A 27,993-nucleotide genomic window follows, 5' to 3' on the forward strand; every position below is an offset into this window, starting at 1 on the left:
AAAAAAAAAAAAAAAAAAAAAATCCTTCAGAAGGTAAACTGGCTGGGTGTGGTGGTGCAGGCTTGTACTCCCAGCACTGGGGAGGCTGACGCAGGAGGATTGCTGTGAATTGGAGGCCAGCCATGGGAACAGTGTGAGTTCAGGGTCAGCCTGAATTATGTGGCACAAAACTGTGTTTCAAAAACTAAAATCAAATACACGTAACTGCTAGGCAACAAGCCAAAAAAAAAAAAAAAAAAAAAAAAAAAGCAGTCTGCTTCAGTTGTAGGTACCCATCTCAAGATGGTCTATTACCATTTATAGCAGTTACATTCCAGGGAGTAACACACTTAACATGTGGTATTTATTGTAAGAGGAAAAACAACGCAGGCCCTCGTTTGCTTTGGTACCAGGTGTTGAGCCCATGACCTTCATGCTAAGCTACATTTCTAGCCTTTTTTTACTTTTTATTTTTGAGACAGCATATAACTAGTTGGGTACATTTCGAGACTGGTCTTAACTTTGTAGTTGTCTGCCTATTTTCCAAGAATTCTGGGATTATAGCCTTGAGCCATCCCTCCTGGCACATTGAGGCCTTTTGTGTTACTTGTTTTGTGAGTTGACATGAGGGTTTGTTCCATATCACACAATTGTTCTACCACTGAGCTACCCAGCGGATTTTCTGGGCTGTTTTTTTTTTTTTTTTGGAGTCAAGGTCAGCTTGGGCTGGCCTTGAATTCACGGTGTAGCCCAAACCAGCCTCAGTCTTGCAGCAATCCTCCTGGATCCTCCAGGCTCAGCTTCCCAAGTGCTGGGTATAGGTCTGCACCACTGTGCCTGGCCTTGGTTTTGGCTCTTTGAGACCAACTTTTACTATGTAGTTCACGCTTACCTCAAACTCATGGTGGCTGCCTACTTTAGCCTCCCAAGTGCTGGCTTTAATATTTTTCCTATTTTTAAATATTGAGATGTGGTCTTGCTTTGGGTGCCTTGAACTTGTGAACTGCCTCTGTCTAAGCAGTAGTTGGGATTATAGGCATGTACCATCTCTCCTGCCTTGTCCTTTTTATTTTTTTTTTTGTTTTTATTTTTATTATTTATTTGGTACAGGGTGTCTCTGACTCAGCAGCTCTGATTTATAAGTAGTGATCCTCCTGTCTCAGCCTCCCCATGGCTGGGATTACAGGTGTGCACCACCAGCTTCAGCGGTCTTGGTGATTGGCATGCCCAGGATGGGGCCGAGGCCGGCATGGCCTGTGGTGCCAGGGATTGAAACTAGATGGCTGAGTTATCTCCCTGCCCATGTTCTAGTTCTTTTTTTTTTTTTTTTTTTTTAGCAGAACTGGGGATTGAACTTAGGCCAGGGAAGCGCTTATTCCACTGAGCCATCTCCCCGGCCCGCTATTTCATAACAGAAGAGAAACAGGTTATGTATAAAATTTTCTAAGCGAAGGGCTATTTTGAGAGCAAGGTGATACTGGAAAGCAAAGTTTTCTATTTAAATAATTGTACTTCTGTCAGCATTTTATTCCCCCACCTTTGAACTCAGGGTCTTCACATAGTCTGCATCATTTCAGTGAGTTGGCCCGGTCATTTTATTTCAAAAAGAAATTTATTGGGCTGGGGAGATAGCTCAGTGACTTAAGTGCCTGCTTGGCAAACACAAGGTACTGAGTTCAATACCCGGTACCAAGAGAAAAAAGGAAATCTATTACGTCTGGGTGTGGTTGTACACGGCTATTAACCCTAGCAATTTAGGAGGCTGAGACAGGAGAACTGCTTGTAAGTTCAAGAATTTTTTACGAGTTTCTCTGGGAGCTGCAGTGACATCTCAGATTTCTGGTTGCCTCATGACAGGCAAAATAGAATTCCATTTTGTTTAGAGCATCTTGTTCCTGTGCACTTGAAGCATACCATCAAGATGTGCATTCTTGGTGGGCAAGCAACAAGCATGGTGGTACACACTGGGAGGCTGAGGCAGGAGCATCAAAGGTTTGACCCTATCCTGGTCCAATTTAGATCCTTCTAGAAAAAAGACTAAGGGGCCGGGGATAAAGCTCAGCAGTCCAGTGGCTGCCAGGTAAGCTCGAGGTCCTAAGCTTGATTTCTGGCAGAAAAACCCCTCTCAAAAGACTAGAGATGGAGCTCAGTGAGAAGGCCTTGGGTTTAGCCTCCAGTATTGCAAGATAGTGCAAAATAAGTAAGATTGACATTCTGGGTGTTGCAGTGTACAGTATCTGTAGTCCTAGTATTAGAGCCCAGGGGTCCAGGACTGCTGGAGCATGACAAGATGCACAAGCTGTGTGAGATGAGGGAGCTGTTGGGCTCTGTGTGTGCTGGGTGGGTGGCCTTCCGCTGAGTTAGGATCCAGCCCCAGGAGGCATGCTTGTCAGTCTCTTCTGCACTGACTTCGTGCTTGAGTCCTTGTATCCCTTGCTGATAACGTCGTGAAGGCAATAGCTGGTGTCCACCTGAGAACCACGTTCAGCCCTTACTCTGCTTGACAGTTCACACTGCAAGAAAGATGTCCAGAGCTTTAGTTTGACAAACGAAGAACACTTTGGGGAAGTTGAATTCATCTTGGTCTCAGGGCTTATCTAGAGCGATTTAATTTCAATACACAAGGGAAGAACCTCTCTCATTGGTAGAGAACCGGTTAATGCTAGAGATTAACGCTAAAACCTTACTGGAAAACAAAAATCAAACCTTACTGGGGGCCCTGTTTACTCAGCTCCAACTGAGGGATGTACATGCCGTTACAACAGGCTTGATGTACTGGGTGCCCTTCCCTTTTCTGCTGAAGAAAAATCTGACGTGTACACAGTGTGAAGCCCAGAATCCACCTTGTGTGGAGACATGTTCGCTGATGTTCATTTGTTCTTTTTGGGCCATCTTTATGAGCGATTGGCGTATTTCAGACTGAGAACTGCTAGTTCCCAACATACACAGAAGTGACTTCATTTAGCAGCAGAAAGGAAAACTCTTCTATAAAAACTTAGCTTGTTTTTCAGATAATGAATGTGGGCTTCCTAGTCATATAGCCAAGTGGCCTAAGTGAAGAAGCCTGCTGGACAAGAGAGGCCTCTGAGCATAGTGTTCCACAGTGACAGCTGCTTTGTTCTTCTTACTTGTAGATTAGTTGGGGATGCGCAGCTGTGTGAAGCTTGGAGCTGTGTAGGCACAGCTTCCTGCTTGATGCGCCCTGTGTGATGAACCCGAGGGTGCATTCCTAGACCAGGACAGGTCTCCAGGTCTCCAGAGGCCGGGCTTAGCTGGAAAGGCCCTAGAGATCAGTGCAGGCTGAAGTCACACTCTTGGTCTTGTCTGTTTATTTTTATTTTATTTTGTTTTATTTTATTTTATTTTTCTTTTGCGGAACCAGGGATTGAACTCAGATCCTTGCGTTTGCCAGTCAAGCGCTTATCCTACTGAGCCATCTCCTGGCCCCATAAGGATTTTTTTTTTTTTTTTAAAGATTTTTTTTTTAACATTTATTGTGTGTGTGTGTGTGTGTGTGTGTGTGTGGCGAGCTCAGCCCACCAGGGGGCGCGGCTGGCTGGCATGTGGTGCTGGAGGATTGAACCGCGGTCCCTGTGCTTTGCCAAGCTTGTTTCAAGTAGGTGCTTTAGACCACTGAGCCATCTCTCCAGCCCCAGGATTTTTTTTTTTTTTTTTGCTCCTTGAATTCTTTCAGTTCAGTTTTGGCTGGCTGGAGTGTTGTGGGGATCGAACTACAGCAACCTGAGGCTGACAGCTTTGTGGAAGCAGCCACTTTAAAGAACTGAGCTAGGGCCAGGCCCCCTATTTGTTTTGTTTTGAGACAGGTCTTGCTATGCAGTTCAGGCTTGAGCTTGCTTTGTACCCCAGGCTGGTCTTGAACTGCAAGGATCCTTCTGCTTCTGTCTCCTGAGTGCTGGGATTACAGGTTTTGTTTTTTTTTGAGACAGGTTTACTATTTGTACTACAGCCTAGCCTTGAGCTCACTGTGTAACTTAGGTTGGCCTTGAACTGAGTGCTGGGGCATGTACCACTGTACCTGGCTTTCTCTCTGAATATTCTAAAGCCTTCTGTACTCTCTTTTTTTAAAATATTGAGATCAGACTGGAGGCCCTGCACATAGATGCCGGGTAGGGGTCCTACCACTGAAGCTGTATGCCTAACCCTACAGTCCTTTTTCTTTTTTTGGACAGGGTCTTGTAGTTGAGACTCCTTGGAACTGACTAGGTAGCTCCAGCCGACAGCCCTGCTTCAGGCTGATGCTGAGATTACAGACATGCACCACTTGGGCTTTTTGGCTTTAGTTTTTTGTTTTTAAATGTCTATAAGTATTGTATGTAATGTGTTTATTTTATTTTTTATTTTTTTGGCGGAACCGGGAATTGAACTCAGGCCCTTGCACTTGCCAGGCAAGCGCTTATTCTACTGAGCCATCTCCCCGGCCCTAATGTGTTTATTTTGATTTTGTAGTTAACCATGTTTTGTAGAAAATCTTTAAGGAAGCCTAGAAAATCTTGCATAGCAGGGATTATCAGTTTATGACTTTGTCACTGAAGTGTTCTTCAGTTTGTTACTGAGAAGTTTTTCTTTCTGCTTTCTCAAAAGCCTATAATAACTTAGTACTTTTTTTTTCCCTGCTGAGTGGTGCCTGGTTTATTGGCACTGCCTCTATTTTTTTTATTTTTTAGTTTTTATTTTTTTTTGCGGAAATGGGGATTGAACTCAAGCCCTTGCGCTTGCCAGGGAAGCGCTTATTCCACTGAGCCATCTCCCCAACCCTGGCACTGCCTCTAGAAGGTGTCAGGCCTCTTGATGGTGAAGCAGGGCTTGTGTTGGCGACGCAGGACCCAGTGGGGCAGTGGGAACTTGATCTTGGAGTGAGTCATGGAACTGCTTGACAGCGGGCTGGCAGGGCTTGTAGGCTGCAGTCTCCTCCACCTTCATGATCTGGATGGAGCAGGCTTGGTGCTGGGCTCCCATGTCCCGGTAGCACTGGGTGACGGCCCCTGCCGTGGTCAGGTCCCAGTTGTGGGTGCCACTGCGGGAGTCGTAGCGCAGCCAGATGCCAAAGTTCTTCGCCCGCAGTGGAGACTTCTCAAACCCCTGCCCACGGTAGACGATCTCCCCTGAAGGTTTCTTCATCATCTTCAGCTGGGACATCAAGTACCGGAAATGGGCCTTGGCGATGACATGGTTGGTGCAAAAATCTGCATGCGGTAGCGGGTGGCATGTGGCACTTTGAGGTGGTAGACTGCGCCCACCACTTTGTATTCCCAGAGTATGCCCTGGGCATTCATGGCACTCCCTTCTCACTTGCCGTTACCCACAAAAAAGAAAGCTAAGTACTTTTTAAGAAGAATAAATTTTGAGTAATTAGGCACATGCATTCTATTTTTTCTTTTTTAAAATTTTATGTATTTGGTACAGAGTCTCGCTGCCTGGCTCAGATTCACAGTGATTTTCCTGTTTCAGCCTCTCTAGTGCTAAGATTACAGGCATGCATTGCCACACCTGGTCTTGGTGGCTGGCTGGCCAGCTGGCTTGGTGGCATGTGGTACGGGAGATTGAACCTGGGTCCTTGTGCTTGCCTAGCCAGGCGCTTAGACTGCTAAACTATCTCCTTGGCTCCGTGTATTCTGATTTTGAAACATCAAGCGCACATTGTTGATTTGGTGCATAAAACTGGCTTGTGGGAGGATGATGGCATTGCAGGAGAAACCTTGTGAAGAGTGGAACATGGATCTGCTTAGAGATTCTAAGCAGTTTGTTAAGTTAGATAATAATATAATTAGCAAGTTATATAATTGGTGTGCTTTATATTATTATTATTATTATTATTATTATTATTATTATTATTCTTGTGGAACCGGGGATTAAACTTAGGCCCCTGGGCTTGCCAGGCAAACACTTATTCCACTGAGCTATCTCCCCGGCCCTTATATTATTAATACTGTAGATACGTCTTGTTTCTGATATAATGTGGTTGTAGGTATGGCTTACTGTAATTTGGAAAGTATAGCCAATAAATGCTCTTGTAATTTTTTTCTAGTTGTTTTGTTGAGATCGTGTAGTTCAGGCTGGCCTTGAACTCAAAAGTTATTCTCCAGCCTGGTCTCCTAAATGCTGGGATTAGAGCCATGCACTCCCCTTGCCCCCCACCTGGTTTAGTTTTTCCAGTTTTTAAACTTGAATGAGTCTGAGAATTCATTTCTCACTTTAATACCAGAATTTATCTAAAGTTAGCAGATCAGCTTCCTTATGGTTTAAAAATTACTCCAGCATCTAAAATGTGACATAAAAACCATCTTAGAGATTTCCATGCTTACATTTTAATGCCATTAGAGATTTCCATGCTTACATTTTAATGCCAGGAGGTTTGAGAGGAATCTTAATGATACTTCCCTTAGACTGACTTGGAGTTAATTGCCGCGGTAGTAATTTAACCAGTTATTAACCAAGTTATGTATTTCTTTTTGGCAGCAGTTCCTGTGACTTCTCACCGGGTGATTTGGTCTGGGCCAAGATGGAGGGCTACCCCTGGTGGCCTTGCCTGGTTTACAACCACCCCTTTGATGGAACATGTGTCCGTGAGAAAGGGAAGTCAGTCCGGGTTCATGTACAGTTTTTTGATGACAACCCAACAAGGGGCTGGGTTAGCAAAAGGCTATTAAAACCCTATACAGGTAAGAGAGCAGGAGACTCGGTGGGCTGGGAAGAAGAGAAGGTGGGCATCCATACTGCAAAGGCTGTGTACTCTGGGAAAGGTGCAAGATGGCAGTAGTGAAAGGTGAAAGGGTAGTACAGCTGGTGTTTAGCCAATTTGTTTTATGGTGTTTTCTGACCTACTTAAAACAAGAGTATGGAATTCAGACAGTAAGGATAGATTGAACTGTGCAAATCTTGAAGGAGCCAAAAATGTGAGCAGAGTGCACTGCGTGGATCAGACTGCTGTGGCTGAGATGCACGCTGTTGCCTCCAGAAGCATTCCCCTTGAGGTGGTCTGAGCTGAGCCTCAGCCCAGAGTTGTGAACATGGCTTTCACCTCCCAGGGCCGTCTTCACTGCACAGACACTGGTGTTCCTGCGCCTCCTGCCTCACGTGGGCTGGGTGTATGTGCTCTGCACGGTGCGATTCTAGGCAACAGCCCTGAGCCTTCACCCTGAACAGCGCCTGATGACTGTTGAGAATCTGGAATCTGGTTGTTCCCCAGCAATCTCTGGGTGTCCGAACCTTATTTATTTATTTATTCCGGAACTGGGGATTGAACTCAGGCCCTGGCGAAGCGCTTATTCCAATGAGCCATCTCCCCAGCCCCTGTCCTAACCTTTTGGTCGGTGTGCTTGTCCTGCAGGGTTTGAGGGGGCTGAAGAAGCAGATAGTATGGGAAAAAATGGTGAAGGTGTGTTGTGTCTACTGACTTGTGTACAGTTTTGGCCAGAGGAAATAAGATTTTCTGATACCATTCTTGATATGTAAAATGCAGAATCATTTTATTTCATTGTATCAGGTAATAAATGAAATCTTTGCTTCGGAGGTTTTTTTTTTTTTTTTAGAACCGGGGGTTGAACTCAGGCCCTTGTGCTGGCCAGGCAGGTGCTTATTCTACTGAGCCATCTCCCTGGCCCTGTTTGGAGTTAATTCTGCATTTTTTTAAAATGTATTTGTTACAGGGTCTCACTACGCAGCTCAGACTTGTAGTGATCCTCCCGTTTTCAGTGCTGGGATTATAGGCGTGCACCACCATGCCAAGACTCTTAATTTTGAGCTTTAAAAAAGCTTTCTCTTGAAAGATCAAGCACATGTTTACATTTAGGGTTGTGCACACTGCTTTCTTTTGGCCTCTTATTTATCTTGGTGTTGAAGATTGAACCTGGGGCCACGTGACTACCACCCAAGCAGTGTGCCACTGAGCTGGGCCTCCAGCCCTGCTTTTTGTTCTTTCAGATGCTCAACTGCACAAGTTAGGAGGTGGAGGGGAGGATCTCCAGTCCCAGGCCAGCCTAGGCAGTCCTATCTCCAGAAGAAATCAGCCGCTCATTTGGGAGTATAGCTTAGTGGTTTTAGAGATCTTGCCTAGCTGGTACGCACAAGGCTTTGGGTTTTTAATTTTTTTTTTTTAAATTATTTATTTATTTTTATTTATTACATTTATGTATTGTGTGTGTGTGGCCAGCTCAGCCCACCAGGGGGCGGGCCGGCTGGCATGTGGTGCCGGGGATCGAACCGTGGTCCCTGTGCTTTGCCAAGCTTGTTTCAAGTAGGTGCTTTAGACCACTGAGCCATCTCTCCAGCCCCTGGGTTTTTAAATTTTTAAAAAAATTTTTTTAAGGATCTGGGTTTGATCCCCAGCGCCTAATTTAAATCCAGTTGTTGCAGTACATGTGTGTCATCTTGTGAGAGGCTTAGATGAAAGCATCTGATCGACTGTGATTGTGGTACTAGGGATCGAGTAAAGAGCCTCTGCATTGAACCACATTGCCAGCCTTTACATGTTTAACTTTTTTTTTTTTTTTAAATGAAGTACTTTATTTTTTAATTTTTTTTTGTGTGTGTGTGTGTGTGTGTGTGTGTGTGTGTGTGTGTGGCCAGCTCAGCCTACCAGGGGGCGGGGCTGGCTGGCATGTGGTGCTGGGGGATTGAACCGCGGTTCCTTTGTTTTTGCTAAGCTTGTTCTAAGTAGGTGCTTTAGACCACTGAGCCATCTCACCAGCCCTACGTGTTTAACTTTGAGGGAGCGTCTTGCCAGGTTACCCCCAGCCTTACTGCTGAGGTTATAGGTGTTTACCCTCACATGTGGCTTGAAATTAGTTTTATCTTTATTTTTTGCGGAACTGGGGATTGAACTCCGGCCCTTGAGCTTGCCAGGCAAGTGCTTATTCTGCTGAGCCATCTCCCTGGCCCCATAAATTTTAAATAAAATAATTGAATCTTTCTTTAGAGCAGAGAACTTTAAAGTTGCATTTGGGTAGCACTGTTTCATAAAAAAAAATTTTTTTTTTTGGCTGGGTCAGGCTGTCTTAAGGGCAGGTCTGGTATGGTATGTGGAGCTAGGGATCGAACTTCGGTCCCCTGTGCCTTACTGGGTTGACCCAAGCAGATGCTTAAACAACTGAGCTAACCTGCAAACCCCTGTAAAAGTTTTTTAATACATTAAGAGTCTGAGTTAAGTTACTCTCTCCAAATGGTAGGCCTGTTGCAGTAGATTATTCATTCTGTTTGTTTTATTAAAATGTCTATTCCCCAGCACTTGGGAGGCAGAGGCAGAAAGGATCGTTGTGAGTTGGAGACTGGCCTGTGTTACAGAGTGAGCCAAAGGCCACCTGAACTACGTAACAAGACCGTCTCAAAAAGACAAAAATGAAAAGTGTCTGTTCTTTGGGACAGAAACTTTTTTAAGCCTCCCAAAACAAATCACATCAGGTTTCCTACTTGGCACAAGGTGAGGTGTGCCATACCTGTGGAGAGTTGTGCTCCTAGGACATTAAATGTAAGTTAGTGGTCCGTTAGACAACTTTAAGGAGGTAAAATTGGTGATTCCAGTTTTATTAGTAGCTTATTCATGAGATTTCTTTCCTGTGGGCTTTATTGATCTTTCTCGAAGGATAAAAAAATAATGGATATTAGAAATTATACTTTATTGCTGTCATTCTTGTTCATTAGGGCAAATGGAGACTGAGCCAGCTATCCAGCAAGTTCTTAATTATAAATGTATTTTTAGGTTCAAAATCTAAGGATGCCCAGAAGGGAGGTCATTTTTATAGCTCAAAGCCTGAGATACTCAGAGCAATGCAACGTGCAGATGAAGCCTTAAGTAAAGACAAGACTAAGAGACTTGAATTGGCAGTGTGTGATGAGCCCTCAGAGCCAGAAGAGGAGGCAGAGATGGAGGTGGGACATTGTATTAAGTTATTTCTGTTACTGTGATGGGGAAATTGGAAGGGAGGGAGACACTAAAGTGATTTTATATGCGTGTGTGTGTATTATTATTTTTTTTTTTTTGGTGGAACCGGGGTTTGAACTCAGGCTCTTGTGCTTGCCAGGGAAGCACTTAGTCCACTGAGCCATCTCCCCAGCCCCTAAAGTGATAATATTGTCACGTGTGATTTTAATGTACATGAATGTACCTTTGGACTCTTCTGGATTGAAGGTTAGGTTAGGCTGGTTGCGTCTCAAAGCTGTTGCCCTTTGATCTGCTTTCTCAAGCTGGGCAAGGTAAGGCATATGTAAAAGGCAGTGTTAGTTTGAGAAGAATCAGAGTTTAGCACAGTAAACACATGGTCATTAAATCAGTTACTGAGGCTGTACTGTAGGCTTCTGTATAAGAATATAAGCATGCCCTGGAAACTGTCCAAGTTTATGCTTATGATTTTAGGACATTTATTTTAATTTTTTTGGCAGAACTGGGGATTGAACTCATCAGGTCCTTGCACTTGCCAGGCAAGCGCTTATTCTACTGAGCTATCTCCCCGGCCCCTCTCATTTCTAGAGGTTAGGAGTTACAGCATTCTAATAGATATTCCACAGTATTCGTACGACTTTTCAAATTCTATTCCTTTTTTGTGGTGCTAGGGATGGAATGCACACACAGGACTGAGTCCCTTGGTTTGTTTTTAAATATACTTTACTTGTCTGGCAGGTAGGTGCAACTTACACATCAGAGAAAAGTGAGGAAGATAACGAAATTGAGAGTGAAGAGGAAGTACGGCCTAAGATGCAAGGCGCTAGGCGAAGTAGTCGTCAAATAAAGAAAAGAAGGGTGATATCAGACTCGGAGAGTGATATTGGTGGCTCCGATGTGGAATTCAAACCAGACACTAAGGAAGAAGGAAGCAGTGACGACATGAGCAGCGCAGGAGGGGACAGTGAGAGCGAAGGCTTGGACAGCCCTGTCAGAGTCGCTCCAAAGCGGAAGAAGGTGGGGGTTGGTAAAGTTGGCTTTAAAAAGAACAGCTCAAGAAAGGAAGCACCCTCCACCACCAAACGAGCATCTGTTGTTTTATCAGAAACCAAGAATACTTTGAGTACTTTCTCTGTCTCTCAAAATTGTGAATCCCAGGCCCAGGGTAGTGGAGGAGATGACAGCAGTGGTCCCACTGTGTGGTATCATGAAACCTTAGAGTGGCTTAAGAAGGAGAAGAGAAGAGATGCTCACAGGAGGTACCCTGATCACCCTGACTTTGATGCATCCACACTTTATGTGCCTGAAGATTTCCTTAACACTTGCACACCTGGGATGAGGAAGTGGTGGCAGATTAAGTCTCAGAACTTTGATCTTGTCATCTTTTATAAGGTCGGGAAGTTTTATGAACTGTACCATATGGATGCTCTCACTGGAGTCAACGAACTGGGGCTGGTATTTATGAAAGGCAACTGGGCCCACTCCGGCTTCCCTGAAATAGCCTTTGGCCGATACTCAGACTCCCTCGTGCAGAAGGGCTACAAGGTAGCACGAGTGGAACAGACTGAAACGCCAGAAATGATGGAGGCACGGTGCAGAAAGATGGCACATATATCCAAGTTTGATAAAGTGGTGAGGAGGGAGATCTGTAGGATCATTACCAAGGGTACACAGACCTATAGTGTGCTTGAAGGTGACCCTTCTGAGAACTACAGTAAGTACCTCCTTAGCCTCAAAGAAAAAGAAGGCGGTTCTAGCTACACTCGACTATATGGTGTGTGCTTTGTGGATACCTCACTGGGAAGGTTCTCCGTAGGTCAGTTTTCAGATGATCGCCACTGTTCCAGACTTAGGACTCTGCTGGCACACTACCCTCCTGTACAAGTCTTGTTTGAGAAAGGAAATCTCTCAGTGGAAACAAAGGCCATTCTGAAGGGAACACTGTCCTCTTCTCTTCAGGAGAGTCTGGTACCAGGCTCCCAATTTTGGGATGCAGCCAAGACTTTGCGAACTCTTCTGGAAGGAGATTATTTTACTGAAAAGCTAAAGGAGGACACAGGGGTGATGCTACCCCAGGTACTTAAAGGTATGACCTCAGAGTCAGATGCTATTGGGCTGACACCAGCAGAGAATAGTGAGCTGGCGCTCTCTGCTCTAGGTGGTTGTGTGTTCTACCTCAAAAAATGCCTTATTGATCAGGAGCTTTTATCAATGGCTAATTTTGAAGAATATATACCTTTGGATTCTGATATGGTCAGTACAAGACCTGGTGCTATTTTTACTAAAGCTAGTCAACGAATGGTGCTGGATGCAGTGACATTAAACAATTTAGAGATTTTCCTCAATGGGACAAATGGGTCTGCTGAGGGGACCCTCTTAGAGAGGATTGATAGTTGCCAGACTCCCTTTGGTAAGCGGCTCCTGAAGCAGTGGCTCTGCGCCCCACTCTGTAGCCCCTTTGCTATCAGTGATCGCCTAGATGCAGTGGAGGACCTCATGGGCGTGCCTGAGAAGGTCTCTGAAGTTACAGATCTTCTGAAGAAGCTTCCAGATCTTGAGAGGCTACTGAGCAAAATTCATAATGTTGGCTCTCCTCTGAAGAGCCAGAACCACCCCGATAGTAGGGCTATAATGTATGAGGAAACCACATACAGCAAAAAAAAGATAATTGATTTTCTTTCTGCTCTAGAAGGATTCAAAGTAGTGTGTAAAATTGTAGAGATTATGGAAGAAGCTGCTGCTGAGTTCAAGTCTAAAATCCTTAAGCAAGTTGTTACTCTACAGACCAAAAATCCTGAAGGCCACTTTCCTGATTTGACTACAGAACTGGACCGCTGGGACGCAGCCTTTGACCACGGAAAGGCTCGAAGGACTGGACTCATAATGCCGAAAGCAGGCTTTGATTCTGATTACGATCAAGCTCTTGCTGACATAAGAGAAAACGAGCAGAGCCTCCTAGAATACTTAGAAAAACAGCGCAGTCGAATTGGCTGTAGGACTATAGTCTATTGGGGGATTGGTAGGAACCGTTACCAGTTAGAAATTCCAGAGAATTTCACCACCCATAATTTGCCAGAAGAGTATGAATTGAAGTCTACCAAAAAGGGCTGTAAAAGATACTGGACCAAAACTATTGAGAAGAAGTTGGCTAGTCTGATAAATGCTGAGGAACGTAGAGACGTGTCATTGAAGGACTGCATGCGACGACTATTCTTTAACTTTGATAGAAATTACAAGGACTGGCAGCGCGCCATTGAGTGCATCGCAGTGCTGGGTAAGACCAATGCTCTGTTCTAGTCCTTATCTAAACTGCTAAGTCATGAGCAGGGCCGGGACTAGGTTGCCTATAGCAATGAAAGCAGCATTCGTGTATTCATTTAGTGATCACTGGAGATTGAACTCGGAGCCTTCACAGAGAGTTATATCCCAGCCCTTAAAAAACAAAAAATAAAAAACTGAAACTTTGGAGGCTGGAATGTAGCTCAGCAGTTCAGCACCTGCCTGGCAAGTGCAAGGTCCTGAGTTCAATTTCTGGTCCCCCGCCTCCCCCCTCCCAAAAAAACCCCCCAAAACCTTTTGAGACAGGGTTCACATTTTAGGTGCCACTGGTGGTTTTGTGTAGATAAAGGCTGTAATGACAAGCTTTGATTTAAAAATGATTTTTTGAGGGGGGAGGGTGTTGTCAGGAATCAAAGCAGGCACTGTGCCACTGAGCTCTGTCCCTGGTCCCCCCTGGCTGATTTTTGAAAATTTTTTTGAGACAGTGTCTTGCTTTGTGTTCTAGGCTGGCTTTAAACTCTCCACATAGCTGAAGGTGGCCTCTAACTTGTGTTGGTCCTTCTGCCTTGGCCCCCTGAGTGTTGGGATTACAGGTGGCATACCTCACTTGCCTGAGTTTTGAATAGTTTTGGAACGGGTCTGTCTTCCATGCTCAAAATGAGCCTCCCACCCAAGTCTGCTGAGTGCTTGGACTCGTTGTAGCCTTCCCATGCATATGGCCAGTATGTGTCTGGAGCCTTTTATTTTTAATTTTTTGGTTTTGTTTTTTGCAGTGTTTGGGGTCTAACTTAGGGCCTCAAGTTTGCACTCCACCACCAGCCTAGTACCCAGATTTGTGTTCCAGTGTGAACACAACTAACTGGTGGGCTAAATAATATTTTAATAGTGTGCTGCATCTGGTAATCAATACCAGTATGCTTTTACCTGATTCCCCAGGATTCTGTCAGTCAAGGAACACCTCTTTCCTTTACGGTCCTCTGGAGTAGATGTTAGGCTAATGCACGTTCTCATCTCTTGAAAGTACTCTAACATGGACTCTTGTAGGCTGATACTTAGTTTAAGATTAACAGTGTCACATGTCTAAAACAAAAGCAGATAGAACATACTATCTTCCCCTAAATAAAATGCATTTCGGAAGGCTTTTTTTTTTTGCGGTACTGGGGGTTGAACTCAGGATCTTTTCTACTGAGCTATTTCCCTGGCCCTTGGAAGGCTTCTTAACAGAAGTTGGCTCTTCCTAGGTGGGCACAGTGCTGTGCTTCTGTAACCCCAGAAATTGGGAACCTGAGGTATGGTGGTCTCAAGTACAAGTCCAAGTCCAGCCTGGGCCACAAAGCAAGCCCCTTAAAAAGACATTCCCTACACAAAAACTAACCTTAACATGAAACTTTATCTTCTCTCTTGACAGATGTCTTACTGTGCCTTGCTAACTATAGTCAAGGGGGTGATGGTCCTATGTGTCGCCCAGCAATTCTCTTACCAGAAGACAATCTACCCTTCCTAGAGCTTAAAGGATCACGACATCCCTGCATTACAAAGACTTTTTTTGGAGATGATTTTATTCCTAATGACATCCTAATAGGCTGTGAGGAACAAGACAGAAATAGCAAAGCCAGTTGTGTGCTTGTCACTGGACCAAATATGGGGGGCAAGTCTACACTCATAAGACAGGTAACTTGTCCTTAATGTTCTGTTAACTGGACCAGCGGGGTGGGGATGGGGATGGGGGTGGTGGGGGTGGAGGTGGGGTGTGTGTGTGTGTACGTACCAGGCATGAGGCTCTGTGACTTGTAGGTAGTTTTTAAAAAAATTTAGTGACACTGGGGATTAAACTTGGGACCTTGCACTTGTCAGGCAGGCACTTATGCCACTGAGCTATATCCCCAGCCCAAGCATGTTTGTTTAAAACATGAAATGGAGATGTAGTGTTGTAGGTTTGTCCACAGTTTATTTTTGGTGCTAGGACTTGAGATTGGGAATAAGCCAACTTTTATACTTAAGCCCCAGCCTTCCCTTTTGACTCATTTGCAGGAATCCTAGAAAATTCATGGCAGTCTTGTTCAGATAGGGAAGCAATGTGACCGTTACTAAGGAACACATGGTCTTTTTGGATACGTATTTCTTTCCCCTTTGCTGAACCAGGCACTGGGTCCAAAATTAGTTCTGGGTGTCTGTAGTCTTAAGCTGTTTCTGATTAGACAGGGTTGGTGCTCACAGGTGTAGCAGGCTCTGGTGCTGTCAAGCTCCTGAACTAAGCTTAGCTTCTTCACTTTAGCAGATACGGGCATAAGAACAGAACCAGCATAAAGTAGGATAGCGAAGATAAATTTTTTGTATAAGGGTTCTTAAAAAATGTATATTGTGTACATCATAAACTTCCTTTGTTCACAGGCTGGCCTGTTAGTTGTAATGGCCCAGATGGGTTGCTATGTACCTGCTGAAGTGTGTAGGCTCACACCAGTTGACAGAGTGTTTACTAGACTTGGTGCCTCCGATAGAATAATGTCTGGTGAGTTTTTGAAGCAACAAGCTGGGGAGCAGACATAGAAGTCATTGTGCAAAGCCCATACATTGAAAAACATTACTGTGTGATTCGCTATGTGGGAACCTCCTTTTTTTTTTTTTTAGGTGAAAGCACATTTTTTGTTGAATTGAGTGAAACTGCCAGCATTCTGAGGCATGCAACGACACATTCTCTGGTGCTTGTGGATGAATTAGGTAAGACAAAGTTTTCATTTGAAGACTATCTTTAGAACATCAATAGAACTATTTGCCTAGAAAATTATCTGAAGGGTACGTAAGACTAGAGAAATGCCTTTAGAGTATGCACTTACCATTGTGCCAGACTAATAGTTAAGAGATAAAAGGTTATGTGTGACAGATTTTTGATTTCCCATTGTTATTTACCCATAGCCACCCTAATCACGAAGGCTTTAAATTTCTTTGCCTTACTAGTTCACTACTAAGAGGAATAGTACTCTTTTCTTTTCTTTTGGTGGAACCAGGGATTGAACTCAGGTCCTTCCGCTTGCCAGGGAAGCGCTTATTCCACTGAGCCATCTCCCCGGCCCAGGAATAGTACTCTTTCTTAAACCCCATTATTCCAAGGGCTGATTTATTTCTCTTACCAAGGCCACATTTTTGGATATACTGATGTAAAGCAAATGGATCATACACATATATCTCTGCATATCTCACTTTACAGGAAGAGGTACTGCAACATTTGATGGGACAGCAATAGCAAACGCAGTTGTTAAAGAACTTGCTGAGACCATAAGGTGTCGTACATTGTTTTCTACCCACTACCATTCATTAGTAGAAGATTATTCCAAAAATGTTGCTGTGCGCCTAGGACATATGGTATGTGCAAATTGTTTATTCCAAAAACGTTCACTTTTTAAGGGAACCAATTGGCACACAGTATAGCTAATAGATACTGTTTTTTTCTTGAAGGCATGCATGGTAGAAAATGAGTGTCAGGATCCCAGCCAGGAGACAATTACCTTCCTTTATAAATTCGTGAAAGGAGCTTGTCCTAAGAGCTATGGCTTTAATGCAGCAAGGCTTGCTAATCTCCCAGAAGAAGTTATTCAAAAGGGACACAGAAAGGCAAGAGAATTTGAGAAGATGAATCAGTCACTGCGGCTATTTCGGTAATTTTAGATATGCCTGGCCTTACTAAGCTTTAGTTTTGTGGAAAAAAACTAAAGGGGAGAGGGAAGATCCACTAATATAAATGAGTTTAAAGGATTTTTTTTTTTTTTTTTAAAGGGAAGTCTGCCTGGCTAGTGAAAGGTCATCTGTAGATGCTGAAGCACTCCATAAGTTGCTGACTTTGATTAAGGAACTATAGACTACGTTGGAAGCTTTGCGTTGACTTGACAAAGGTGGTAACTTCAGACAACATTATGATCTAATAAACTTTATTTTTAAAAAATGACCATTTTTTCCATTTTCTTTCTAGGAAATTAAACCCTTTTAATTCTATGTATCTTCTACATAATGGTTATTGAATACTCCACAATATATTAAGTCTAGATGTTATGGTACATGCATACACTTTCAGGCTGTTTATACCCACTGTCACCAATACACATAAGGGGGGGGCTATGAAACTGTATAGGGCTGTATATATACTGGTCTCAGCTTAATGCAGGAAATCGTTTTAATTTCCTGCATTTTGTCTAAACTGTTCAAAAGAAAACTATGAACAGAGTTTCAAATACAGGACTGTTTTGAAGAGACTTTCTAAAGTGTACTTTAAAACATAGTAGTTTTTACCTTTCACAAAACTGAGTTACAAGAATACTTTTGTTTTACAGTGTATCCCTTCCTAGGAAGTCTCATTAAAACACTCACTTTTTCTAGGGGTGATTTTGAATGCTGCACAGGGAAGGGAAGGAAATAATAAGTCTTAACTTTTCTTAAAGGATACCAGAAACATTGCTGGATATAATTTAAGATTAGTGTTTTCTCTTTCATAGAAAGAACGTACATACTGGGACATGAGTACAGTTACAGCAAGTCTAGGTGTGCTAACAAAACAGGGCACATTCAAGTACAATAAGATTCTGCTTGAAATTAAAAACAAACTACATGAGATTAAAGCATTAAAATCATATTTCTCAATCTGAATACATGTTAAAAAAAATCAAAAGAAATGCAGAAGTGCTAGCTCACATTTTACCATATTACAAAAAGCAATTGGTACCCATGTCCATAAAGGCAGCAACAAAGCTGCTTGTCTATTGAAGATTACTACTGCAAGTGGGACTGCATTCAATGCTAGTTGTAAAAACACCAGCTTTTCAGAAGTTGGTATCTATACAAAGTTGCAGCTTATTTTCACTTCTGTCCCTTCAAAGTCTTTACACAGTAATGCTAAAACACCCAGCTTTGAGATCCTGAGTCAATATATTGCCACTTTCTTTTTGGTAGCTTGAGCTTCATAGTGTCAACTGACCTTGTTTATCCATTTTTAAAAGTCTTCCTGTAGCATGGGCAAATATTTTAAATCTTCTTCCAAAAAAATGTTTTTAAGTTATGATGTTAGAATGGCAGGACTCTCTTTAGGGAAGGAATTCAGTTGTGCTGCAATGTATTAGATTCTATAGGTGGAGCAGAGTCATATAGTGTGTCTGTGTCGTGTGTAGGCTCGCCCGCTAATGTGCAAGGGTTAGACAGTGTTCCAGCACCACAGTCACAGAAAAACCTAAAGCAAAATGAAAACCCAAAAATTAGGAAAGTGAGGATAAAATGACTGGCAACATATCAGTAAGGGTGCTACGTACCTATCGTGTCTAATAAATTCTACGTCATGCCCCTGATGGCACTTCTTAATGCAGTTCACACATATGGCATTTCGATCTGTGGTGTTGCAAGTATGACATCTAAAAGGCAAAACTGGACATTATTTTCTTGAACATGTCATTTGTTGTATTTCATGTCATCTATTATACCCTATGACTTTTTGCTTATAAGAAAATGACCAAGATGGAACTTTTTTTTTGGCTTTAGCCCAGAGTAAACTATGGTAAGTGAATTTTTGTGTCTGAGATAAAAACCATCAGTTCCTATCCAGTCTTCTGGGCTGAATAACTCGGGGCAAAGGAGAAGAGTCACAGCTTAACTCAGCGACTGGGATATGTCACTTTATCAGTCTATGTAATACTGGGTTTTTCTGTATATAATACACAGTAGTAGTTGCCAACTTAAATAGGAAACCATTTTCCCCTTTCTAGGTTCACAAACAATTGAGAAATATACCTGTAGAAATCATGCATGGGATAGCTGGTATAACTTGATATTTTATATAAACACTGGCCTCTACTAACAGCTTTTTCTATGGCATCTTGATTGTTCATTATTTTGTTATCTGTAATAAAAGAAAGATAAGTAAAAATCTAAATGAGAAAGACTAAAACTAAAGATTACAGGATCAAATAGACAAGTAACAGTTTTAAATAGTAACCCAGTGATGTAATTATAGGAACTCAGCTAATAGAAATGGACTTTCTTTATCCAAGGTATTCCAACAGAACTGAAACATTTCAAAATTTAAGGAATCAACTAAGACAATGGCTTCTGATCCATCTTTCTATGGCATTCATGTATTTATAGGCAGAACATACTCCAACATACCTTTCATTGTCACATTAACACCAGATGCTAAAAATAAGCCTCCAAACCGGTTGTTAAAAATCTGATTGCCTTCTAATGTTGCAGTTGCATGATTTGTAATTTCAATACCTAAAGTAAAATTTACAAACAAGTAGGTGCATCACTTTATACTGTTTCTTAAAAAAGCCCAAATAAGCAAATGTAGTGACCTGGTTCTTGTATAACCCTCTTATTAATGTGCGTTAACCCTCAATCTAAAGGATAAAATACAAATACTGGTATCACCAACAGTAATGACACTTCCCTGCTGATAAGCTTGTGAACTTGATTTGAAGGCAGTAGTGCCCAGAAATAGGTGCAGGTATCTGGTAGCTTGGTTACATCCTAAGAGCAAAGAAGTGGAGTGTTTTATTATAAAATGCAACTCTGCTCTGCTACTTGGATTTCATGTATCAATACATATATCTTAAAAAGAGGCTTCTGAGATCAGAGGGCCTTGAGTGTATTTGTATTTCTACTAGTAGTAGAAGCCTGCACTTAAGTACAAATACTGTTTCTTAAGAATGTGACCTCGAGAAGAATCCTCAACTTGGAAGAGATGCTCTTGTGACTTAACAGGCATCTGGCTACTTTGGCAGCAAAAATTTGCACACTATTATAAAATATATATAAAAAATGAATTACTGCAGAATAAATATGCCAAAAAATAAAATACAAACCTGCAGCAAATCCATCAAATATTCTGTTTTTCCTTAAGACTGGATGACTATTAGTGCTGATGAGAACACCTGCTTGAGCATTCCTGAAAATATCATTTTCTTCAAGAAGACCTATAATAAAATATTTTCTTAGATCAAGGCTAATGCATGTATGTTTACTACTTTTTTCTGTGGTAGGTTTTCTATTAGGTTCTTAATCACAGTAAATTCTCAGGACTTTTCCCCCAGCCAAAATATTTTTTAGGGTTTCAAAGGCACTTATAAGGTAGGACTTTACCATAGGAGCGCTTAGCAACCATATACATTTACTCAGTACTCACCCCCAATATCCAGTACATAGCTGGTGTGAGTTAAATTTTTTGTTTTTGGCACTGGGAATTGAATTGAGGACCTCATTTACCAGGCAATCATTGTACCACTGAGCTAAGTATCTGGCCATGTCCTGTATTTTATTTGAAAGCAATCCCTTACACTTGTAGCCTTTATTAGTATCTAAGTTATTTTCATTAATTTCCTTTAATTCATTCTCCTTGTAAGTGCAGTTTACATTTTTTTCTTCTTACTCTTGTGGAGATAGGGCCCAGCCATTCAAGCTGGCCTCAAACTCCTGGCACTCCTGCTTTAGCCTCCTCACTGCTGGGATGGCAAGGAGTGTGCCACTATACTCAGTATCTAGTTTCTTCTACAACTCTCTTACGCCCCTTTTTCTGCTTATAGAACTTTGTGACCATTCCTCATACATAAGCTTTTACTCTTAAAGCAAAAAAACAGCCCTTGACTTTGAAAATATTCCCCAGCCAGCCTATTTCCTCACATTACCTGCTAGCTGCTGTATTTGCTATTCATTCGTTCGTTCGTTCGTTCATTCATTCAGCAGAACTGGGGATTGAACTCAGGCCCTTGTGGCTTGTCAGGGAAGCACTTATCCCACTGAGCCATCTCCCTGGCCCTGTATTAACTTCTTGGGATGTTCTGTACTCTTCTTGTCTTTTGCTAGGAAGTTTGTGGTACCACTTTCCTGGCAGTATAACCGTGTAGGGCTCCCCTCCCTCCCCCGCCAAAAAAAATTACGACTTCAGGCCTTCAGATACTTCACCACTTCCTAGCTGTATGATTAGGCAGCTTACCTCTCTCTTTTTGTTATCTGTAGCATGAGCATGACAGTACCTACTAAGTGGGGTTATGATTAGACCTAGTTAAGACAGTGAATTATAGTGTTACATCCTGATGTTTCTTTGCTCCCTCAACATAGGAGACATGTCTATTTTTGTAGACACCTGACCTGTTTGGTATTTTACAGTACTAAAATACTGCATTTCTAAATCACTGCCCTCTGGATGCCATGGGAAGTTTCTCTGAAACGCTCTTTCATCTCCCTACGATTACAAACACGGCTGCTAATGCTTAAGTCTGTTTCCCTACTTAGTATTGTTACCTGATTATACCAATTTGAATATTCCAAAGATGACACTGGATTCAGTATGCTTAAAACTGATTTCAAAGTACCACCCTAGCAGTTACACCATCCAGAATTTTGAACCTTTGTGTGTGTGCGTGAGCGCATGGGGTCCAGTGCAAGAGATTACACATGGACCTGGTGGACGCTCGGGGGCACCTGTCCCGGCATCTACCCTCTGCCCGCTGAGACAGGGTCTTGCTATGTAGTGTAGGCTGGTCTTCAGTTCATTAGGATGGCCCAGCCTCAACTTGAGATGGTCCTCTTAGTCCTGAGATTACAGGTGTGTGTGCCACCACACCCCATAGCCACTCACTTTTAGGATCAATAATGTGTCTCCTACTCTCACAGAACCACCTTAGTTCAGGCTCATTAGTTCTTCCCTAGGCGATTCCAAGTGGGCTGCTGATCTTCCATACTTCTAGTATGAGGGACCAACCTCCTTACCGTATAGAAAACCTGTGATGTGAGCCCTGCTTGCTCTCCAAACTCAACTTGCCAGTACCTCTTGCCTTAGAAAATCACTTTGGTTCTTTGAGACTCTTTACAATGTGCCACTCCATTAGACTGTAAATTTTATGGAAGTAGTACTGTTTTATTAACCAGTTTCTTTAGCATCTCTATCACAGTGGTTGGTACAGAGGTGTTCAGTCAGGATTTACAGAGCAAATGAGTGAAGTAATTACAGTTGGCCTCCCCACCCCTTACCAATGGATGCTTTTTTTTTTGAGATAGGGATCTCATTTATGCAGTTGAGGCTGGCCTTGAACTCGAAGCGCTCTTCCTGCCTCAGCCTCCCTCAGCGTCCGGGCATGTTGGGGATACAGGTGTGTACTCCCATGCCCAGCTACCTATTCATTTTTCAAGACAGCTCAAGAGTAATTTCACCAGAACACTCTTCTCAAACACCTTGCCACTAAAACCAACCTTTTACTACACTTTGTAAAGACTCCTATCTTCTACAGAGATGTTACTTTATTGAATTATGCTGGAGTCTAAACTCCTTGAAAATCTCATTAACAGGCTCATTACTCCTTTAACAAGCTGTAGCAGCAATTTTGTTCTAAGTCTTGGTACATTTGGCTACCCTTCCACGTACGATGATGCACAATTTGTGGCTTCTGACATTCAAGACACAGTGACAGGCATCCAGTATTCTCTCCAGGCTCTGAACAGTAAGTGCTTGCAACTAGTACTTGAACTTTGCCTCAATGCAAAGTCAGCTGACAGTTACAGTGTCAAGTCAGGCACAATTTGGTTTTGTTAATTCCATTTTCATATTAATTTTTCTGTAACTTGATTTTAAAGTTCACTATATCACTGTTCACAACAATAAACAGTCCAGAGGCAGGATGTAAAATTCTGCTACCTTAGAAAAAGGTACTGCTGACTTATAACTGGCAGAATCAAGGGGCTACAAAAGGAAAAGTACTGTAAACATTTGTCTCCTGTAACTGTAGGCACTAAGCCATCTCAGGGCTTGAGAAAACTAAGATTTTTTCACTTAGAACATGCTAGTTAGCAATGTCATTGATCATTAAAGATATAGAAGAATAATGGAAAATAGGGTTTTTCACTAGTGCAAAATTAACAACAATACCTCGACCCCCATTAAATATACAGATGCCACCATCTCTTCCGTCATGGATTTTATTTCTTCTTAGTGTAGGATTACTATCTGTCTTAATCCAAACTCCAGCCATTGCATTGTCAAATATTTCATTGTCTTCTATACAGCCTAGACCTGTAAATATAAAAGTTTTAAGTGTTATTTACAAAGTATATTTCTAATTCTGTTTTTTGGCAGTATTGCAGATACACCCAGGAGCTTTCATGCTGAGCTACATCCCCCGCTCTTTTAAGAATTTTTACTTAATATTTTTTGTTGTCCTGGGGGCCGAAACCAAGGCCTTCTGCCCTGAGCTACACCTCCTGGCCAGCCCGTTTTAATTTTTAAGACAGGGTCTCAACTGAATTGCCCAGGGAGGATTAGATTTGTGATCTTCTTGCCTCAGCTTCCCACAACGCTGGGATTATAGGCATGTGCCATCACACGCAATTCCAAACATTAATAGAACTATACAGAACATTAATAGGAAAAATCAATCATTAAACATACCAGAATTATAAACAAGAATTCCACCATTCTGTCCTCCCCAAATTTTGTTACGTCTGATTTTGGGGTTGCTTCCAGTCCTAGGAATAAGACAGAAAACAATGCCACTTACACTGCTTCTACTCCCATATTCCATGTTACATGAAGTAACCACAAAGAGCTAAATGAATCCTGGTAAATATTATACAGAGTTTGCAGTCTGAATTGCACAGAAGGATCATGCCTCAAAACATGAAAAAAAAAAAAAAAAAAAAGTCTCAACCCAGCATGGAGCTTGAGGACAGTCCTGCCCCTCTCTATCCTCTGCAGGCTCCTCCGGGTCTGCACCCCGCTGCTGCTCGCTTTCAGCCACCGTGCTCTCCCCTGGGAATGCTCCAGCTCTTAATCGCCCTCCAGGAGGCCCCTCTTGATCTCCCAATTTTTACTTCATACTCTGGGAACTCATTTGGTACCCTCTATGACACAGCCACTGGTACACACAGAAGAGATGTTCACTTACCCAATACATCAAAGTAAGTCTCAAGATACTGTATTTTACCATCTGCTCAGCCACACACACATGAATTAACTATGTGATGGAGCTCTCGAAGATCCTCTGGGAAGTCTGAAGATGGTTGAATTTAATCTACTTAATTTGTACACAGAAATGTACCTTGCAACACCTTGCCATAGATTTACATTACCACATATGAAGGTAAATCAAAGTGGTTAGACTGGCCTATTGGTCTGTTATGTCATCTCCCCTCATATGTAAAGTACGGGGATAAATTTTATGATCAAGAATACTAGAGTTCCAAAAACTTTAAGGAGCTGTAAAAGCTATCAGTTTTCCATAACTAGCAATAAAAATGGAATTTCCCACTTTATTGAGGGCCAGTGGCAGGTCAGGCATACAGCAAAACATGGCAGCTGATGTGACTCTCACAGTGGACAGAGGGACAGCAGACGCAAAATTTTACGGCGCATGTTACTGGCTCCTGCCCTCACCTAGATGAAGAAAAGCTACATTCTGACAACTTAGTAAAATAAGACTGAAAAAAACCCTACATATGTGTATATATACAGATATATGTTCATATATAGGAAGGTGGATTATGACCTGGCTTTAAGTAACTGTAAAAGTCCTTCTACATGGTCCACATATACCCAAATCACCTCAGAAGAAAGCCAAATGTGAAAAGTTACCTTATTTGGACTCCTGAATACATATGATTATAGATATCATTGTCCTCTAGCACTCCATGTCCATTGTCATAAAAATAAACACCAACCTAAAATTTAAAAAAATATTTTTCTCAGGTGGCCTGTGTTTACAAATCAGTATTTCCCGTCCCGAAGTCTTGGCCAGTCTTACCTGCTTGCCACTGTGTATTCGGTTTCTTCTCAGTACTGGGGTGCTGCCAGTGGTCACCCAAACTCCAGCTAAAGTATTGCTATAAACTTCATTTTCTTCTATCACACCTTGTCCTTTTTCATGCTAAATAAAAGTTTCACTGGTTATAACACATAACTTCTATTAGGAAGAAAGTCTACTCGTTCCTCCATTTTTTTTTTTTTTTTTTTGTGGAACTGGGGATTGAACTCAGGCCCTTGCACTTGCCAGGCAAGCGCTTATTCTACTTAGCTAACTCCTCAGCCCTGTTCCTCCATTTTTTAAAAAGCATTTTTCATACGTTTTCTTCTCTGAAATACAGTTTATATCAGTCAGCTTGTGCTTCATTTGACTTACAGATTTTTTTTGTTTTATTTTTTGAAACAAGGTCTCATCATGTAGCTCAGGTTGAGTACAAACTCACAGCAATCCCCCTGCCTCAGCCTCTCAAGTGCTGGGATTACAATCATGTATCACTATGCACAGCCAGATTTTTTTTTTTTTTTTTTTTTTTTTGCGGAACTGGGGATTGAACTCAGGCCCTTGTGCTTGCCAGGGAAGCGCTTATTCCACTGAGCCATCACCCCGGCCCCCGCACAGCTAGATTTTTATAATTTGCTTTTTATACCTTGTTTCTTTATTTTTGGTACTGGGGATGGAACTCAGGACCTTGTGCTTGCCAGGCAAGTACTTATGCCGCTGAGTTCTCTCCCCAGCCCTTACCTTGTTCCTTTGTGGCATAAAGATTTGAAAAGTCAGTAAGCAGCAGGACAGACCAGAGATGAATAGGTCGAGCCCAGACTCTTTGTCACTCGACCCCTTTACCCTGGACAACTTTTCTGTGCCTTGATTTCCTAGCTGGAAAGTGGAATACCGATTCCCAACTTCTTCAGACCCATAAAGTCACCTCAATTTGTTTTCTTTGAGACAGGGTCTCTCTATGTAGTTCAGACTGGCCTTGAACTTGTGGCAGTCCTCCTACCTTAGCCTCCTGAGCGCTGGAATGGATTACAGGCATGCACAACTATGCCCGGCTGTTCCTCAATTAAAGACAGTAATGAAGACAATTTAAATTGTTTTTCTTTTGGTACAAAGAATACTCCTCTTTGTACCTAGAATATTCCTCTGGGTACTGGGGATAGAACTTTGGCCCCAAATATTAATGTGCTTATAACTGAGCTACATCTCTTTTCCTGCAACATTCATGTTATGTAGTGCCTACCTGAACTTAAACTTACAATTTTTTTTTTATTGTCCTAGGAGCAGAAGAATTTGGTTTTATTTTGCCAAAGAAGCGCTCAATTCTAAGATGTGTAACAAACTGAGGACCTCTAATTTAGCACTAACCTTTTTTTTTTTTTTTTTTTTTTTTGGCAGAACCGGGGATTGAACTCAGACCCTTGCACTTGCCAGGGAAGCACTTATTCTACTGAGCCATCTCCCCAGCCCCAGTACTAATCTTTAAACAGTAATATAAACTTACTGATGAAATATATGCTCTCGTGGTATGAAACTTTACTCTCATCAAAAACTTTAACACACAGGCCACTGTCTCAGTCCCTTTCTCATCATTTCTCTCATGTCTAACACCCACTGTTGAGAGGACAGGTTTGCAGCCTGTGGCTGATGCCGAAAGGGCGGGGTGGAGCATGGTGCCTGTCCCTCCTACAGCAGCCTGAAAGGCCTCAGGAGCAAATGCAGAGACCTGCTTTCCTGACCAGACACCATGTACCACCAGTGCTCCCATAATCCAGTTACCTTACAAAGCCTGACATCCAAATGCTGGAGGCTTTGGGGGACATCCTAGATCCATACCATAGTTATCTTTAGCATTATGAATGAGTAAAAGACTCAACTCGAGTCACACACCTCTAATCTTAGCACTCTGGGAGGTCATGGCAGGAGAATCATATGTTTGAGCCTAGCCTGGGCCATGTAGTTAGGCCCTGTCTCAAAAATAAAAGGGTGGGAGAGGCATTGTGGCTCACACCTGTAGTCCCAACACTCCTGGAGGCTGAGGCAGGAGCATCACCAAAGAGTTCCAGGCCAGTCTGGGCTATGTGGCAAGTTCAAGTCTGACCTAACACATAGTAAGAGATCTCTCCAAAAACAAAATAGGAGGTGGACAGTGGGAAGTAGCTCTGTGGGAAGGACCGGGGTTCAATCCCTAGTCTTGGCATACCTAGTATATAACACAAGGGTCTTTTGATATTTCCTGTACTTTCTGACGATTATGCTAAGTTTCAGATAACATGATGGAAAAAAACAAAACAAAAAAACAACCACTGATAACTATGATGACAGACGATGACACAGCTTAAAATTCATTTTTCAACATAAATTCAAGGTGGAGGCCGGTGAGATAGCTCAGCGGACCTAAGGTTTGATCCCTGGGCATGCTGAGCTGGCAACTGAGAATGGGCATGACAGTGCATGCCTGTAATCCCAGCACTGGGGAAGCTGAAAACAGGAGGATCACTAGGAGTCCAAGCTGTGTAGTGAGACCCTGTACCCCCCCCCCCAAAAAAAAAAAAAAGTTCAAGTTGGGCATGGTGGCAAATGCCTGTAATCCCAGGCATCCAGAGGCTAAGGCAGGAGAATCACCGTGAGTTCGAGGCCAGCCTGAACTGCAAAACTAGACACTGTCTCAAAAAAACCAAAACAACACAAAAGAAACCCCCTAAAACTCCCATAAATTCAAATTACAGTTTTTTTTTTTTTTTTTCAGAAGATAAAAAATCAAGTCTACTATTTTTAGGGTCTATCATATTCATGCTTTTATAGACTTCCAAACTTACACGGTAGTCAAAGTGGCAAAATCCCAATATAACAAATGTAATATGGACTGTTAGGAGTTTAGCAAATAATGTTAGTAACTAAGACTTCAAAAAAGAGGCATGATTTTTATTTCCAAATTTAGCCAGCTGCTAACTCTACACATAAAATTAGAAGTCATTTAAACACTGGCAGAAAGCAGTCTTATTTGTTGTCTAAATATTAAAAGATAGCTACAAATTCATACTTAAAATGTTGAATATGGCCCATTTAAAACTGGAT

General features: G+C 42.3%; 2 protein-coding genes across 3 annotated transcripts in view; one reads left to right on the plus strand and one right to left on the minus strand.

Annotated features, from left to right (window-relative positions):
- Positions 1–17,093, plus strand: part of Msh6 (mutS homolog 6) — a 20,387-nt gene extending 3,294 nt beyond the window's left edge. Inside the window, exons 2-10 of the mRNA XM_023711279.1 lie at positions 6,457–6,659; positions 9,695–9,864; positions 10,613–13,148; positions 14,562–14,824; positions 15,545–15,662; positions 15,782–15,871; positions 16,359–16,513; positions 16,607–16,806; positions 16,925–17,093. Of these exons, the coding sequence (XP_023567047.1) occupies positions 6,457–6,659; positions 9,695–9,864; positions 10,613–13,148; positions 14,562–14,824; positions 15,545–15,662; positions 15,782–15,871; positions 16,359–16,513; positions 16,607–16,806; positions 16,925–17,006 (3,817 nt within the window). The 3' untranslated portion in view covers positions 17,007–17,093. The remainder of the gene's footprint in view (positions 1–6,456; positions 6,660–9,694; positions 9,865–10,612; positions 13,149–14,561; positions 14,825–15,544; positions 15,663–15,781; positions 15,872–16,358; positions 16,514–16,606; positions 16,807–16,924) is intronic.
- Fbxo11 (F-box protein 11) overlaps positions 17,060–27,993 on the minus strand; it is a 26,166-nt gene continuing 15,232 nt past the window's right edge. For both annotated transcript variants that reach the window (XM_004627685.2, XM_004627684.3), the window contains exons 14-22: positions 24,919–25,041; positions 24,750–24,835; positions 23,568–23,644; positions 23,049–23,192; positions 19,993–20,103; positions 19,295–19,402; positions 18,920–19,028; positions 18,445–18,543; positions 17,060–18,365 (exon numbers count right to left, since the gene is read on the minus strand). In XM_004627685.2, coding sequence (XP_004627742.1) covers positions 18,236–18,365; positions 18,445–18,543; positions 18,920–19,028; positions 19,295–19,402; positions 19,993–20,103; positions 23,049–23,192; positions 23,568–23,644; positions 24,750–24,835; positions 24,919–25,041 — 987 coding nt within the window. In that variant the 3' untranslated portion in view covers positions 17,060–18,235. The remainder of the gene's footprint in view (positions 18,366–18,444; positions 18,544–18,919; positions 19,029–19,294; positions 19,403–19,992; positions 20,104–23,048; positions 23,193–23,567; positions 23,645–24,749; positions 24,836–24,918; positions 25,042–27,993) is intronic.

Source organism: Octodon degus, unplaced genomic scaffold, assembly GCF_000260255.1.
Source record: "Octodon degus isolate 3935 unplaced genomic scaffold, OctDeg1.0 scaffold00020, whole genome shotgun sequence".
NCBI classification, from domain to species: Eukaryota; Metazoa; Chordata; class Mammalia; order Rodentia; family Octodontidae; genus Octodon; species Octodon degus.